This window comes from Scyliorhinus torazame, chromosome 12 (genome assembly GCF_047496885.1).
Source record: "Scyliorhinus torazame isolate Kashiwa2021f chromosome 12, sScyTor2.1, whole genome shotgun sequence".
Lineage (NCBI taxonomy): Eukaryota > Metazoa > Chordata > Chondrichthyes > Carcharhiniformes > Scyliorhinidae > Scyliorhinus > Scyliorhinus torazame.
Window position 1 is genome coordinate 79,026,381 of NC_092718.1, and position 16,624 is coordinate 79,043,004.

Sequence of the window (16,624 nt, forward strand, 5' to 3'; positions counted from 1 at the left end):
GTCCAGCCCTCTGCATCCCCAGTCCAATGGAAAGGCGGAGAAGGGCGTTCACATCGTCAAGCGGCTCCTCTGCAAGGATGCTGCTGCCGGATCGGATTTCTGCCTAGCCCTGCTAGCCTATCGCTCGGCCCCACTAGCCACTGGCCTCTCACCAGCCCAGCTGTTGATGGGTCGCCCCCTCAGGACCACTGTGCCATCCATTCTGGTACCCACAAGCAACCATGCTCCGTTACTGCACAGGATGCAACAGCAGCGCGTTCGCCAGAAGATGGCATATGACACACGGGCAACTGATCTTCCCGCCCTGGCGCCTGGAGACGACGTCTGCATCCAACTACCAGAAGGTGGCTGGTCAGCACCTGCCGAAGTTCTCCGACGCGTGGCTCCCCGCTCGTTCCTGGTTGGCATGCCTGATGGCTCCATTCGCAGGCGCAATCGCCGGGCTCTTCGCCTGCTTCCACGCTTGATACGGGAACTTACACCGGTACCACGCCCTCCTGTTGTTCCTGATGCCGACTTCGTGGAGCTTCCTGCCACCATGCCCATTCCGTCGTCGCCCGTGGCCAGGCCCATTCCTCAGCCGGTGGATCCTGACCCACCCTTGAGGCGGTCAAGCCAAATTCGTCGCCCATAACAGACTGGACTCATGAGCCTACTAGACTGGACTTATGAGCCTGTTTGAACATTGAACTCATAATACCACTGTGTTAATATGTTTCTATTTTTCCTTGTCGTTACAGGAGTTCATTTTTATGTTCAACATTTCCCCGTCTTTTGTTTATGGTACAACCTCGTTGCTATGTCGCACCTGCCATCGCCCCTTGTATGTAGTTTAGCCTCATGTACATGCTGTAGATATTGCACACACACACATCCAGCTGCACTCAGTACACATCTCTGTTTTTAACCATATCAGCACATGTTCTTGTAAAAAAAGGGGGATGTCATTATTTTCAGGTAAACATCATGGTGCAAACATACATACATACTGATGGACAGATCAACGGACCAATCAATACACACACAACACCACAGCCAATCACAGGCAAGAGCATACACACTATAAAACGGGGAACACGACACTTCCCGCTGATTCCAGCAGGAGACAGCTCAGGGCACAGAGCTCACAGCAAGCCACTCAGACATCCACCATGTGCTGAGTGCCACTCCAATATAGTGTTCGGAATAGGTACACAGATTCAAGGGTTATGATCGAACCACAGTAAGCAGTTTACCACTGTAAATATATGTCAGTAATAAAACTGAGTTGTACCATCCGCAACCGTGTTGGTTCGTCTGTGTAGCAGAGCACCCAACACATCACTGAATGAATCTATCTGCAGGGAAACCATTACAGGCTGCAAACAGAGACCAGAACCTGTTATTTCTTTCCAGAAAGACCTGTGAGTGCTGTATTCCTGAAACTACTGAAATGAACCTAGAATAACATCATAAACTGAAAGCAAAGTTTGGTGCTAAAAACACCATCTGAAACAAAGACCCTTTTTCCTTTTACTTGTGATTTTTACCCCTTTCCACCCCTCTGTGTTTGTCTGTCTTGTGCGTGTAGAGGGCGGGGGAAAGTTAAAATTGGGGATTAGGAATTAGATAATAGTTAACCAGTTGTATTTGCTGCATAAAAGCAAATTACTGCGGATGCTGGAGTCTGAAACCAAAGAGAAAATGCTGGGAAATCTCAGCAGGTCTGGCAGCATCTGTGGGGAGAGAAAAGAGCAAACGTTCATCTGGACTCAAAACGTTAGCTCTTTTCTCTCCCTACAGATGCTGCCAGACCTGCTGAGATTTTCCAGCATTTTCTCTTTGGTAATTGCTGCATATTTCATCATAGTTCTTGTTATAAATAAACAGTAATTGGATTTACATTTACAAACCTGGTGACTGTAATTATTGGGCAGCCAAGGGCCAAAAGCTTCGGTTATTTTTTCTGGAATTATTGGTTAACTCACTTGTGTTGCGACTCCGGATCACCCAGGAAGTCGTATCATCTGTTTTCTGTCCCCTTTCTTTCTTGAATAGAGGAGTCACGTGCATCATTTTTCACCATTGCAGATGGTGAAATTTGAGAATTCAGCAATGACCACAAATCCATTGTTTTAAAAGTCACCCGGTTCACTAATGTTCCTTGAGGAAGGAAATCTGCCAGTCCTTACCTTGGTCTGGTCTACATATGATTCCAACATAGTTGACTCCTAAATGCCCCCTGAAATGGTCTCACAAGTCATTCATAGAACCATACAATAATTAAAGCTCAGAAGGATGCCATTTGGCCCACCTTTTCCATACCATCCTGAGGACATCCAGGTGCCCTTCTAATCCCACCTTCCTGCTCCCGGTCCATAGCTCTAGCTTACTAGCACTTAAGGTGCTGATCCAAGTACTTATTAATAGAGTTTAGTGTCTCTGCCTCCACCAGCAACTCAGGCATTGAATTCCAGACACCCGTTACCCTCTGCGTAAAAAAAGTTCTTCCTCATGTCCCCTCTACACCTTCTGCCACTTATCTTGAAACTTTTTCCTGGTTCTAGGATTGTCCACCGAGGAAAAAAAAATTATCCTGTCCACTCTATCTTTTCCCCTCATAATTTTGTACACCTCAATTAAGTACACCTCAGCCTCCTTCGTTCGAAGAAAATAACCCCAACCTATCCAATCTCCCCTCGTAGCTAAACTTTTCTAGTCCCGGCAACATTCTTGTAAACCTCCTCTGCACTCTCTCCAGAGCAATAACATCCTGCCTGTAATGTGGTGACCAGAACTGCACACATTACTCCAGTTGTGGCCTCACCAGCGTTTATTATTCATTTCCAACATTACATCATTACTTTTATATTCTATACCTCTGGCAATGAAGGGGAGCATTCCATATGCTTTCTTTACAACCTTGTCTACTAGGGGCCTGTGTACTTGTACACCAAGATCTCTCACTTCAGCTATCCCTCTTGGTATATTCCCATTATTGTGTATTCAGTTCAAAGTCAATTTGGGATGCACAACAAATGATGGCCTTGCCCAGCAATACCCACATCCCATGAACAAATTTTAAAAAAGATCTCCCTCCAGCCATAACGATTCTGTGATACTCGGACTCAGGACCTGGGGACTTGTCCGTTTTTCAAATAATTTTCTCAGTACCCTGGTGACTGTAATTGCTTGGAGTTTCCTCCCTGTCTATCACCTCCAGAGATTTGTATCCTCTACTATGAAGACCCCAAATATCTGTTCAATTCATCTGTATTTCCTCATTTTCCACCATTAATTCCTCATTCTCACTCTCGTGAAGATCAATACTCACTTTACTAACCTTTTAAATACCTATAGAAACTCTTACTGTCTGCTTTATATTTCTCGTACGCTTTCTCTCATACTCTAATTTCTCCCTCTTATTGGTTCTTTCTTGTTTTTAAAAAATAATCTGCCAAACTTTCTGACCAACCACTGATCTCTGCCAATTATACACATTTTCTTTCAGTGGACACTATCTTTGACTTCCATAGCCAGCCATAGATGATGTATTCTTCCATCCCTTTGCTCTGCTTTATCCTGGTTTTTAGATCGGGGCAAAGGGCTAATAAAGGAGGGGCACATACCTTAGGATAAGTAGGGATATCGCGTCTCGGAGTCAACCTTTTGCTACTGGCTGGTGTGACACAGCCGCACACATAACCCAACCTGTGGGACAACCAAAGACAGAGAGAGACGCAGATGTTAATATATCCCGTCAGAAAGACTAAGGCAAAACTTCTTCTTCTCAAAAGTGGTATCTCATTATGAAACTCACATCTCTGCAATGGGGGATTCAAAACCCACACAGATGCAAATGAGAGAAGGAGTGAGATAGAGGGGAATAGAAAAAGAGCAATAGAGAGAGCGAGAGAGAGGCAGAAAAGTAGAGAGAGTGTGAGAGAGAGTGAAAGAGAGAGCGAGAGAGATGCAGAGAGAGAGAGTGAGAGAGTGAGAGAACAAAAGAGAGCATGAGAGAGAGAGAAAAAAAGAGAGTGAGAGGGGTAGAGCGACAGCAAGCAAGAAAGAGCACAAAACAGATAATGAGAGCGCGATTGGCAGAGACCAAGAGAGAGAGAGAGGTTAGGTGAATTGGTCATGCTAAATTGCCCCTTAGTGTCTAAGGATGTGCAGGTTAGGTGGGGCTATGGGGATAGGGTGGGGGAGTAGGCCTTTCGGAGGGTCAGTACAGACTCGATGGGTTGAATGGCCTCCTTCTGCACAGTAGGGATTCTATAAATTCCATGGAGAATGAAAGACTGAGAGACAGAGAGAGAGAGAGAGAAAAAGAGAAAGAGAGAGAGAAAAAGAGAATGAGAGAGTGTGAGATAGAGAACAAGAGAGTGAGAGAGAAAGGGAGAGAGCAAAGGAGGGGGTGAGAGACAGTAAATGAGAGAGTGTGTGAGGGAGAGAGCAGAAGAGGAAGGGAGAGCAAGGGAGGGAGAGTGAGAGAAAGAGAGAGAGAGGGCGAGAGAGAGTGTGTGACAGAGAGAGTGTGCTAGAGAGAGAGAGCAAAAGAGTGTGAGAGAGAGAGCAAAGAGAGAGAGTGAGGGAGAAATATCGAGAGAGAGGGGGACTGAAAGAGTGAGAGAGAGAGAGCAAGCGAAAGAGGAGGCAAGAGAGAGTAAAAGAGAGAGCGAGAGAGTGTGTGACAGAGAGAGAGCAAAGGAGGGAATGAGAGAAAGTAAAAGAGAGAGTGAGAGAGTGTGTGAGAGAGAGCAAAGTAGGGAGAAAGAGAGCAAGGGAGGGCAAAAGAGAGAGAAAGAGAAAGAGGGAAAGAGAGAGAAAGAGGGAAAGAGATAGAAAGAGAAAGAGGGAGAGAGATAGAGCAAGAGAGAGTGAGGGAGAGAGAGTGGACGTGGAGAGGATGCTTCCACTAGTAGGAGAAATGAGAACCGAGGGCACAGCCTCAGACTGAAGGGTGGTGAATCTGTGGAACTCATTGCTGCAGAAGGCTGTGGAGGCCAAGTTACTGAGTGTCTTTAAAACAGAGATGGATGTATTCTTGATCAATACGGGGATCAGGGATTATGGGGAGAAGGCAGGGGAATGGAGATGAGAAACATATCAGTCACAATTTGTGGGCAGCACGGTAGCACAAGTGATTAGCACTGTGGCTTCACAGTGCCAGGGTCCCAGGTTCGATTCCCCACTGGGTCACTGTCTGTGCTGAGTCTGCACGTTCTCCCCGTGTCTGCGTGGGTTTCCTCTGGGTGCTCCGGCTTCCTCCCACAGTCCAAAGATGTGCAGGTTAGCTGGATTGGCCATGATAAATTGCCCATAGTGACCAAAAAATGGTTAGGAAGAGTTATTCGGTTACGGGGAGAGGGTGGAAGTGGGGGCTTAAGTGGATCGGTGCAGACTCGATGGGCCGAATGGCCTCCTTCTGCACTCTATGTTCTTTGTTCTATGTTCTATGATCAATTGGCGAAGCAGGCTCGATGGACCGAAAGGCCTAATTCTGTTCCTATATCTTTTGGAGAAGGGGAAAGAGAGAGAAAAAAAGCGAGACGAAGAAAGCGAGAAAGAGAGAAAGAGAGAAAGAAAGGAAGAAAGAGAGAGAGAGAGAAAAAGAGAGAGAGCGAGAGAAACCCACTGAGCCATGGGTAATACCTAAACTGCAAAGGTCTGATTTCACCATAAAAATCCATCGGTCCTGCTATTGTCCACGCGGACCCACGGATACCCGAGCGGTGTCGCTGCATCTTACATTCTCATATTGCTTACCGCAGCTTCTTGATGTCCTCGGTGCACCTCGCGATCTCTGTCGCCCTCAGGCGATCGGCTGCGAAGACAAAAGAATCCTGGTGAGACACAAGAAGCAATGCGGCAGATTCCACATCTCCGCGACCGTCGGCTCCCAGGGTGGGGTACGGGGGACTCAGGGATAACCCACCGAACCATTCAGTTCTGCCCCAAGGCAGAAAGGTGGTTGAGACCTGGATGCATCCCCCCCCGCCCCGCCCCCCCCCCCCCCCCCCCCGCTCCCCCCCCCCCCCCGCCTTAACCTAGCCCACGGCAACCTTAAAATCTTTTTACCCACCCAGTGTTAGTTGAGGTGAAACGCTCCGGGGGATCCCACCATCTCTTGTATAGGCTGCAGAGTTTCACACCCAGGATTAAGGCACGGCCATTTTGGATCCAGATATGGAGAGAGGGCTTCTTTGGGTGGGGAGACAATCTTTAACTTCTCTGGTTCAGAGAGCCGAGATTCTCCTTAGTCAGGTATATTCCAGACCTTTGAAAGGTGGGGTTGGGAAGCCGAAGGATTATTGGGCGAGTCAATGAGGAGAAAGTGTTTCCCAGTGGCAGGAGCCTCAGTAACCAGAGGGGACACGAGTTGAAAAGAATCAGGCAAAGAACCAGAGGGGGGCGGAGAGGAGGAGATTTTTTATTTCACACACAGCGAGTTGTTGTGATCCGGAAGGTGTCGCCTGAAAGGGCGGTGGAAGCAGATTCAACAGGAACTTTCAAAAGGAGGAGTTGCGGAAACACTGGATGTGGGAAAAATCCGCAGGAATATTGGGGGAAAGGGAGCGGGGGGGAGGGAGGGAAGAGTGTGGGAACTAACACAACTAATCTCTCAAAGAGCCAGCACAGGAGCGATGGGTTGAACAGTTTCATCCTGTACAGCTGCTCTCCGATGGGCCGGACTACTGGGACCTTTGAGTTTCCAGTGGCTTCGCGCAAGTGGAAGACACGATTCACGCAGAAGACTAAGATGCCTGGGATTAGCTCCTGCTCACCATCCATTCTCCGTTCCAGAACGTCCAACTTGGCCGAGAGCTCCTCCTTGAAATCATTAATTCCCAAAACTCTGAAAAAAACATGACGACATGAGAAAGGCTTCATCTCTCTCTTGCTCTGCCGCAGTCTCTTTCTCTGTCTGTCTCTCTCTCAATGTCTGTCTGTGTCTCTCTCTCTGCCTCTCTCGCTCTGCATCTGCCTCTGCCTCTCTCTCTACTTCTGCCACTCTCTACCACTGCCACTCTCTACTTCTGGCTCACCCTCTGTCTGCCTCTCTTGTTCTCTTTACCTCTGTCTTTCTCTCTCTCCCACTGTTTCTGCTTCTCTCTCTCTGTCTCCCTCACTCTCTGTCGCCCTCGCTCTCTGACTCCCACTGTCTCTCCCTCTATCTCTCTCACTCACGCTGTCTCTCCCTCTCTTTGTCGCTCATTCTCTGGGCGGAATTCTCCGACCCCCCCACCGGGTCAGAGAATCCCCGGGGGGCGGCGTGAATCATGCCCCGCCGCTCCGATGCCGGCTGCCGTATTCTCCGGTCCCTGTTTTCGGGCAGGGCGGGGATCACGCCGCGCCAGTCGAGGGCCGTTGGTAGGGGTCCTCCCGGCAATTCTCCGGGCCCCGATGGGCCGAGCGGCCGTCGTTTTTTGGCCAGTCCCGCCGGCGTGAAATGGACATGGTCCCACATGGTGGGACCTGGCTGGAAAGCTGGCTGGTGCGGTCCTCGGCGGGGGGGGGGGGGGGGGGGGGGGGGGGGGATCCGGCCACGGGGGGGGGGGGGGCACGGAGGCACAGCCCGCGATTGGGGCCCACCGATCTGCGGGCGAGCCTATGCCGTGGGGGCACTACTTCCTCAGCCATTTTGGGCTGAGCTGAGGGGGAATGTCTTCACTAGGAGGATGACAAATCTCTGGGATTCTCGAGCCCAGAGAGGTGGGGGCTCCCTGGCATTGAGTATAGTCCAGACTAGGGTGGGGTGGGGTGTGGGGGGATTAGTGTGGACTGATTGTTGGGGGTGCCGAGGGACTGGCCAGGAATATGGGGCTCTGAGGTCAGAGACCGGCCATGATTGTATCTGAATGGGCTATCATGCCTGAGGGGCAGAATGGCCTCCTTTCAACTCCGGTCGCTGATCTTCGTTGATGTAAGTGTATCCATGATGCCTTTCTCCACCCCCCTCTATGAGCACCCTCACCCTGATCGAGAAAGGGTGCACAGGAATGGTGGGGTTGGGGGCACGCTCAGGCCGGGGAGTGTTGATGAGATATTCGATCAGGGAATGCTTCATAGCCGTACAGCCCTCGTCCACCCCGCGGCCCACTCTTAGGCAAGAGCTCACCAAGTCCAGATGTCCTTGGGCTTGGGCCACAGGGAGTCCGTGGACGAAAGGCTCTGGAACCCAGTGAATGGAGGTCTCAAACTGTGTATTCAACAGGGGACAAGGACACTCCAGGGAGCTTGGAGCCCCAGGTGACAATGTTCCCCCATGTTGGATGGCCCTGCTATGCCCAGTATCCTTACCTGGAAAGGTGCTGGGCTATCTCCACGAAGACATTTTGCAGATGTTTCTCTTGGCCTGTGACGGTGAGAGATTAAAAATGCGTGTGGTTAGTAAAAGGAGAGAGCGGAGAAAGCAAGCTCTCTAAATAGGAAGCTAACGTCAAGCAGAAAACTAATGTGGTCTTGGGTGAAAATCACAGTGGTGAGAAATCACAGAACCAGGCCATATGTCCCCGGTGCTCTGTGCTTCCCCTTAAATACAGCAGCATGAAGCTCTCTCAGTACTGACCCTCTGACAGTGCAGCACTCCCTCAGTACTGACTCTCTGACAGTGCAGCACAACCTCAGCACTGACCCTCTGACAGTGCAGCACTCCCTCAGTACTGACACTCTGGCAGTGCAGCACTCCCTCAGTACTGACCCTCTGACAGTGCAGCCCTCCCTCAGTACTGACACTCTGGCAGTGCAGCACTCCCTCAGTACAGACCCTCTGACAGTGCAGCACTCCCTCAGTACTGACACTCTGGCAGTGCAGCACTCCCTCAGTACTGACCCTCTGACAGTGCAGCCCTCCCTCAGTACTGACACTCTGGCAGTGCAGCACTCCCTCAGTACAGACCCTCTGACAGTGCAGCACTCCCTCAGTACTGACTCCCCGACAGTCAATGTCACTCAGTACTGACCCTCTGATGTGCAGTACTCCCCCAGGACAAACCCTCTGACAGTGCAGCACTCCCTCAGTATGACCGTCTGACAGTGCAGCACTCCCTCAGTACAGACCCTCTGACAGTGCAGCACTCCCTCAGTACTGACCCTCTGACAGTGCAGCACTCCCTCAGTACAGACCCTGTGACAGCGCAGCACTCCCTCAGTGCTGACCCTCTGACAGTGCAGCACTCCCTCAGTACAGACCCTCTGACAGTGCAGCACTCCCTCAGTACTGACCCTCTGACAGTGCAACACTACCTCAGTACTGATCCTCTGACAGTGCAGCACTCCCCCAGTACTGACCCTCTGACAGGGCAGCACTCTCTCAGTACTGACACTCTGACAGTGCAGCACTCCCTCAGTACTGACCCTCTGACAGTGCAGCACGCCCTCAGTACTGACACTCTGACAGTGCAACACTACCTCAGTACTGACCCTCTGACAGTGCAGCACTCCCTCAGTACTGACCCTCTGACAATGCAACTCTCCCTCAGTACTTACCCTCTGACAGTGCAGCACTCCCTCAGTACTGATCCTCTGACAGTGCAGCACTCCCTCAGTACTGACCCTCTGACAGTGCAGCACTCCCTCAGTACTTTCCCTCTGACAGTGCAACTCTACCTCAGTACTGACCCTGTGACAGTGCAGCACTCCCTCAGTACTGACCCTCTGACAGTGCAACACTACCTCAGTACTGACCCTGTGACAGTGCAGCACTCCCTCAGTAGTGACCCTCTGACAGTGCAGCACTCCCTCAGTACTGACCCTGTGACAGTGCAGCATTCCCTCAGTACTTTCCCTCTGACAGTGCAACTCTACCTCAGTACTGACCCTGTGACAGTGCAGCACTCCCTCAGTAGTGACCCTCAGACAGTGCAGCACTCACTCAGTACTGACCCTCTGACAGTGCAGCACTCCCTCAGTACTGACCCTCTGACAGTGCAGCACTCCCTCAGTACTAACCCTCTGACATTGCAGCACTTCCTCAGTACTGACCCTCTGACAGTGCAGCACTTCCTCAGTACTGACCCTCTGACAGTGCAGCACTCCCTCAGTACAGACCCTCTGACAGTGCAGCACTCCCTCAGTACTGACCCTCTGACAGTGCAGCACTCCCTCAGTACAGACCCTGTGACAGCGCAGCACTCCCTCAGTGCTGACCCTCTGACAGTGCAGCACTCCCTCAGTACAGACCCTCTGACAGTGCAGCACTCCCTCAGTACTGACCCTCTGACAGTGCAGCACTCCCTCAGTACTGACCCTCTGACAGTGCAACTCTCCCTCAGTACTGACCCTCTGACAGTGCAACTCTCCCTCAGTACTTACCCTCTGACAGTGCAGCACTCCCTCAGTACTGATCCTCTGACAGTGCAGCACTCCCTCAGTACTGACCCTCTGACAGTGCAGCACTCCCTCAGTACTGACTCTCCGACAGTCAATGTCACTCAGTACTGACCCTCTGATGTGCAGTACTCCCCCAGGACAAACCCTCTGACAGTGCAGCACTCCCTCAGTACTGACCCTCTGACAGTGCAGCACTCCCTCAGTACAGACCCTCTGAGAGTGCAGCACTCCCTCAGTACTGACCCTCTGACAGTGCAGCACTCCCTCAGTACAGACCCTGTGACAGCGCAGCACTCCCTCAGTGCTGACCCTCTGACAGTGCAGCACTCCCTCAGTACAGACCCTCTGACAGTGCAGCACTCCCTCAGTACTGACCCTCTGACAGTGCAACACTACCTCAGTACTGACCCTCTGACAGTGCAGCACTCCCCCAGTACTGACCCTCTGACAGTGCAGCACTCCCTCAGTACTGACACTCTGACAGTGCAGCACTCCCTCAGTACTGACCCTCTGACAGTGCAGCACTCCCTCAGTACTGACACTCTGACAGTGCAACACTACCTCAGTACTGACCCTCTGACAGTGCAGCACTCCCTCAGTACTGACCCTCTGACAGTGCAACTCTCCCTCAGTACTTACCCTCTGACAGTGCAGCACTCCCTCAGTACTGATCCTCTGACAGTGCAGCACTCCCTCAGTACTGACCCTCTGACAGTGCAGCACTCCCTCAGTACTTTCCCTCTGACAGTGGAACTCTACCTCAGTACTGACCCTGTGACAGTGCAGCACTCCCTCAGTACTGACCCTCTGACAGTGCAACACTACCTCAGTACTGACCCTGTGACAGTGCAGCACTCCCTCAGTAGTGACCCTCTGACAGTGCAGCACTCCCTCAGTACTGACCCTGTGACAGTGCAGCATTCCCTCAGTACTTTCCCTCTGACAGTGCAATTCTACCTCAGTACTGACCCTGTGACAGTGCAGCACTCCCTCAGTAGTGACCCTCAGACAGTGCAGCACTCCCTCAGTACTGACCCTCTGACAGTGCAGCACTCCCTCAGTACTGACCCTCTGACAGTGCAGCACTCCCTCAGTACTAACCTTCTGACATTGCAGCACTTCCTCAGTACTGACCCTCTGACAGTGCAGCACTCCCTCAGTACTGACCCTCTGACAGTGCAGCACTCACTCAGTACTGACCCTCTGACAGTGCAGCACTCCCTCAGTACTGACCCTCTGACAGTGCAGCACTCCCTCAGTACAGACCCTGTGACAGCGCAGCACTCCCTCAGTGCTGACCCTCTGACAGTGCAGCACTCCCTCAGTACAGACCCTCTGACAGTGCAGCACTCCCTCAGTACTGACCCTCTGACAGTGCAACACTACCTCAGTACTGACCCTCTGACAGTGCAGCACTCCCCAGTACTGACCCTCTGACAGTGCAGCACTCCCTCAGTACTGACACTCTGACAGTGCAGCACTCCCTCAGTACTGACCCTCTGACAGTGCAGCACTCCCTCAGTACTGACACTCTGACAGTGCAACACTACCTCAGTACTGACCCTCTGACAGTGCAGCACTCCCTCAGTACTGACCCTCTGACAGTGCAACTCTCCCTCAGTACTTACCCACTGACAGTGCAGCACTCCCTCAGTACTGATCCTCTGACAGTGCAGCACTCCCTCAGTACTGACCCTCTGACAGTGCAGCACTCCCTCAGTACTAACCCTCTGACATTGCAGCACTTCCTCAGTACTGACACTCTGACAGTGCAGCACTCCCTCAGTACTGACCCTCAGACAGTGCAGCACTCCCTCAGTACTGACCCTCTGACAGTGCAGCAGTTCCTCAGTACTGACACTCTGACAGTGCAGCACTCTCTCAGTACTGACCCTCTGACAGTGCAGCACTTCCTCAGTACTGACACTCTGACAGTGCAGCACTCCCTCAGTACAGACCCTCTGACAGTGCAGCACTCCCTCAGTACTGACCCTCTGACAGTGCAGCGCTCCCTCAGTACTGATGCTCTCTTTCGTACCATTCATTTGAAAGTTGGTGGGTGGGATTCTCTAATCCCACGGCAGTCTGTCCATGCCTTCGTAAACGCCGTCGCGTTTAACAACGGCATGAATGGGCCAACCCCACAAATAATTCTTGCCCCTAAAGGGGGCCAGCACGGCACTGGAGAGGTTAACCCCACTCCAGCTGCTGATCCCGGCACAAACTGGGCGTCACGGGATCCGCACATGCACAGTGGCTTCCTTCAATGCGCCGGCCCCGACGCATCGTGGCGCAGGACTACGGGGGCCAGCGCGTATGAAAGGAGGCCCCCAGCCAGAGAGGCCGGTCCGCCGATTGGTGGGCCCCAATCGTGGGCCAGGCCACATCGGAGGACACCCCCCCCGGGGTCGGAACCCCCCTTCCCCCCCACAGGCCGACCCCGACCCTCCACACCGAGGTCCTGCCGGCTGCGAGCAGGTGTGGCCGGCGCCGGCGGGACTCGCCGGTTTCACGACAGCTGCTCGGCGCATCCCAGGCCGAGAATCGGCGGGCCAACCGTGTAGAGAGGCCCACGACCGGCGCCGCACCAACCATGCCGGCGCCAATAGCGCCGATTATCTGCTCTGCGGTGAATCGCGTGCCGGCGTCGGGGGCGGCGTGCCGTCATTCGTGCTGGTGGTGGGGATTCTCTGGCCAGGCCCCGGGCTGAGAGAATCCCGCCCAGTGTGTTTTGTGGCATATAGTAACAATAAAATAATAATCTTTATTGTCACAAGTAGGCTGACATGAACACTGCAATGAAGTTACTGTGAAAAGCACCTAGTTGCCACATTGCAGCGTCTGTTCGAGTTCATGTCTAACCCTGACTCAAGGGAGTCATTGGGCCAGTTTGGGACTCATTCTCTCTCAGTCAATGCACAATCTGTACACATTCCCGTACCAGCCTCCCCGAACAGGCGCCGGATTGTGGCGACTAGGGGCTTTTCACAGTAACTTCATTTGAAGCCTACTTGTGACAATAAGCGATTTTCATTTTCATTTCATTCCAGCAATTGAAAGGATGTTGAATATCTCTTACCAGGTTCTTCGTCAGTCACGACAATAACTTTGTACGGAAAACTGCAAAAAGGTGCAGAATTAGTGCTGCCACAAATATAAACAATTAACTATTGCTCATTTAATCCTCTCCCACGGCCCCATGTACACTCTGTCCCCTATCACCAACTCCACCCACCCATTTAATCCCTGTGGTGGTATGTATTAGGGGTAGTACGGTACCTGTGATGCCGAGAGGCCATTGGTAGACAGAGACTGGGCCTGGTTGGATCTGTCCAGTAAGGCGGAGTATAAGAGCCCGGGTTCTCCCAGCAGCCACATATTGTGACTTCATCACTTCTCGACTCGTGAGTAATTGATTGTGCTACAATCCCCTCCCACACCCTCAAGTACAGTCTCCCCATCACAGACTCCACCCACCCATTTAATCCTCTCCCACATCCCCATGTAGACTCTGTCCACTATCACTGACTCCAGCCACCTATTTAATCTCCTCCCACACCCCCATGTACACTCTCCCCTATCACTGACACTACCCACCCATTTAATCCCCTCCCACACCCCTATGTACACTCTCCCCTATCACTGACTCTACCCACCCATTTAATCCCCTCCCACAACCCCATGTACACTCTCTCCTATCATTGACTCTACCCACCCATTTAATCCCCTCCCACATCCCCATGTACACACTCCCCTATCACTGACTCTACGCACCCATTTAATCCCCTCCCACATCCCCATGTACACACTCCCCTATCACTGACTCTGCCCACCCATTTAATCCCCTCCTACATCCCCATGTACACACTCCTCTATCACTGACTCTACCCACCCATTTAATCCCCTCCCACATCCCCATGTACACTCTCCCCTATCGCTGACTCTACCCACCCATTTAATCCCCTCCCACACCCCCGTACACTCTCCCCTATCACTGACTCTACCCACCCATTTAATCCCCTCCCACATCCCCATGTACACTCTCCCCTATCACTGACTCTACCCACCCATTTAATCCCCTCCCACATTCCCATGTACACTCTCTCCTATCATTGACTCTACCCACCCATTTAATCCCCTCCCACACCCCCATGTACACTCTCCCCTATCGCTGACTCTAGCCACCCATTTAATCCCCTCCCACACCCCCATGCACACTCTGTCCCCTATCACTGACTCTACCCACCCATTTAATCCCCTCCCACACCCCCATGTACACTCTCCCCTATCGCTGACTCTAGCCACCCATTTAATCCCCTCCCACACCCCCATGCACACTCTGTCCCCTATCACTGACTCTACCCACCCATTTAATCCCCTCCCACATCCCCATGTACACTCTCCGCTATCACTGACTCTACCCACCCATTTAATCCCCTCCCACATCCCCATGTGCACTCTCTCCTATCATTGACCCTCCCCACCCATTAATCCCCTCCCACATCCCCATGTACACTCTGTCCCCTATCACTGACTCTACCCACCCATTTAATCCCCTCCCACATCCCAATGTACACACTCCCCTATCACTGACTCTACCCACCCATTTAATCCCCTCCCACAGCCCATGTACACTCTCCCCTATCACTGAGTCTACCCAACCATTTAATCCCCTCCCACATCCCAATGTACACACTCCCCTATCACTGACTCTACCCACCCATTTAATCCCCTCCCACAGCCCATGTACACTCTCCCCTATCACTGACTCTACCCACCCATTTAATCCCCTCCCACAGCCCATGTACACTGTCCCCTATCACTGACTCTACCCACCCATTTAATCCCCTCCCACACCCCCCATACACTCTCCCCTATCATTGACTCTACCCACCCATTTAATCCCCTCCCAAATCCCCATGTACACTCTCCCCTATCATTGACCCTAATCACCCATTTAATCCCCTCCCACATCCACATGTACACTCTGTCCCCTATCACTGACTCTACCCATCCATTTAATCCCCTCCCACATCCCCATGTACACTCTCTCCTATCATTGACTCTACCCACCCATTTAATCCCCTCCCACATCCCCATGTACACTCTCCCCTATCACTGACTCTACCCACCCATTTAATCCCCTCCCACATCCCCATGTACACACTCCCCTATCACTGACTCTACCCACCCATTTAATCCCCTCCCACATCCCCATGTACACACTCCCCTATCACTGACTCTACCCACCCATTTAATCCCCTCCCACATCCCCATGTACACACTCCCCTATCACTGACTCTACCCACCCATTTAATCCCCGCCCACATCCCCATGTACACTCTCCCCTATCGCTGACTCTACCCACCCATTTAATCCCCTCCCACATCCCCGTACACTCTCCCCTATCACTGACTCTACCCACCCATTTAATCCCCTCCCACATCCACGTGTACACACTCCCCTATCACTGACTCTACCCACCCATTTAATCCCCTCCCACATCCCCATGTACACTCTCCCCTATCACTGACACTATCCACCCATTTAATCCCCTCCCACATCCCCATGTACACTCTCTCCTATCATTGACTCTACCCACCCATTTAATCCCCTCCCACAGCCCGTGTACACTCTCCGCTATCACTGACTCTACCCACCCATTTCAGCCCCTCCCACATCCCCATGTACACTCTCCCCTATCACTGACTCTACCCACCCATTTAATCCCCTCCCACATCCCCATGTACACTCTCCCCTATCACTGACTCCACCCACTTATTTAATCCCGTCCCACATCCCACGTACAACCTCCCACTATCTTTGATTCTACCCACCGGTTTTATGTCTTCCACTTTTTTTTTCTGCACACATAATTCCCCTCTGTCTCCCCTATAAGATTGTCAACCATTGAGCTCGATGCTCCTTCCTGATACAGACAATCACCAAGACTCTCTTTTGGCGAACACCCCTTGAGTGCATCACTAGATATCTTGAATGGTGCTTTAGCAGGCTGGTCAATGCTGCGTTATCCATCTGGAAGCGCTCACCTCTCCGAGTTGGCTGGCATCTTGGGATTTATGCCAACTGGGTTGCCAACTTGATCAACCAACGTGACCACCTCCCCTCTGTGAAGACAAATGAGAATTTAGAGACAGCCTGCATTTCCCTAGCTTCCACCTCCCCCTCAGAATGTCCCAAAGCCATGCACAGACAACAAAGGACTTGCTTTGATGTGAGATCTCTGTTGTAATGTAGTAAAAACAACAGCCAGGTCTCACACAGCAAGTTCCCACTTGTTTCTTTCAGT

General features: G+C 51.9%; 1 protein-coding gene across 2 annotated transcripts in view; it reads right to left on the bottom strand.

Annotated features, from left to right (window-relative positions):
- Window positions 1–16,624, bottom strand: part of LOC140386504 (high affinity cGMP-specific 3',5'-cyclic phosphodiesterase 9A-like) — a 111,741-nt gene that overhangs the window by 61,371 nt on the left and 33,746 nt on the right. For both annotated transcript variants that reach the window (XM_072468898.1, XM_072468897.1), the window contains exons 3-8: window positions 16,365–16,442; window positions 13,394–13,434; window positions 8,284–8,338; window positions 6,768–6,838; window positions 5,749–5,806; window positions 3,609–3,690 (exon numbers count right to left, since the gene is read on the bottom strand). In XM_072468898.1, coding sequence (XP_072324999.1) covers window positions 3,609–3,690; window positions 5,749–5,806; window positions 6,768–6,838; window positions 8,284–8,338; window positions 13,394–13,434; window positions 16,365–16,442 — 385 coding nt within the window. The remainder of the gene's footprint in view (window positions 1–3,608; window positions 3,691–5,748; window positions 5,807–6,767; window positions 6,839–8,283; window positions 8,339–13,393; window positions 13,435–16,364; window positions 16,443–16,624) is intronic.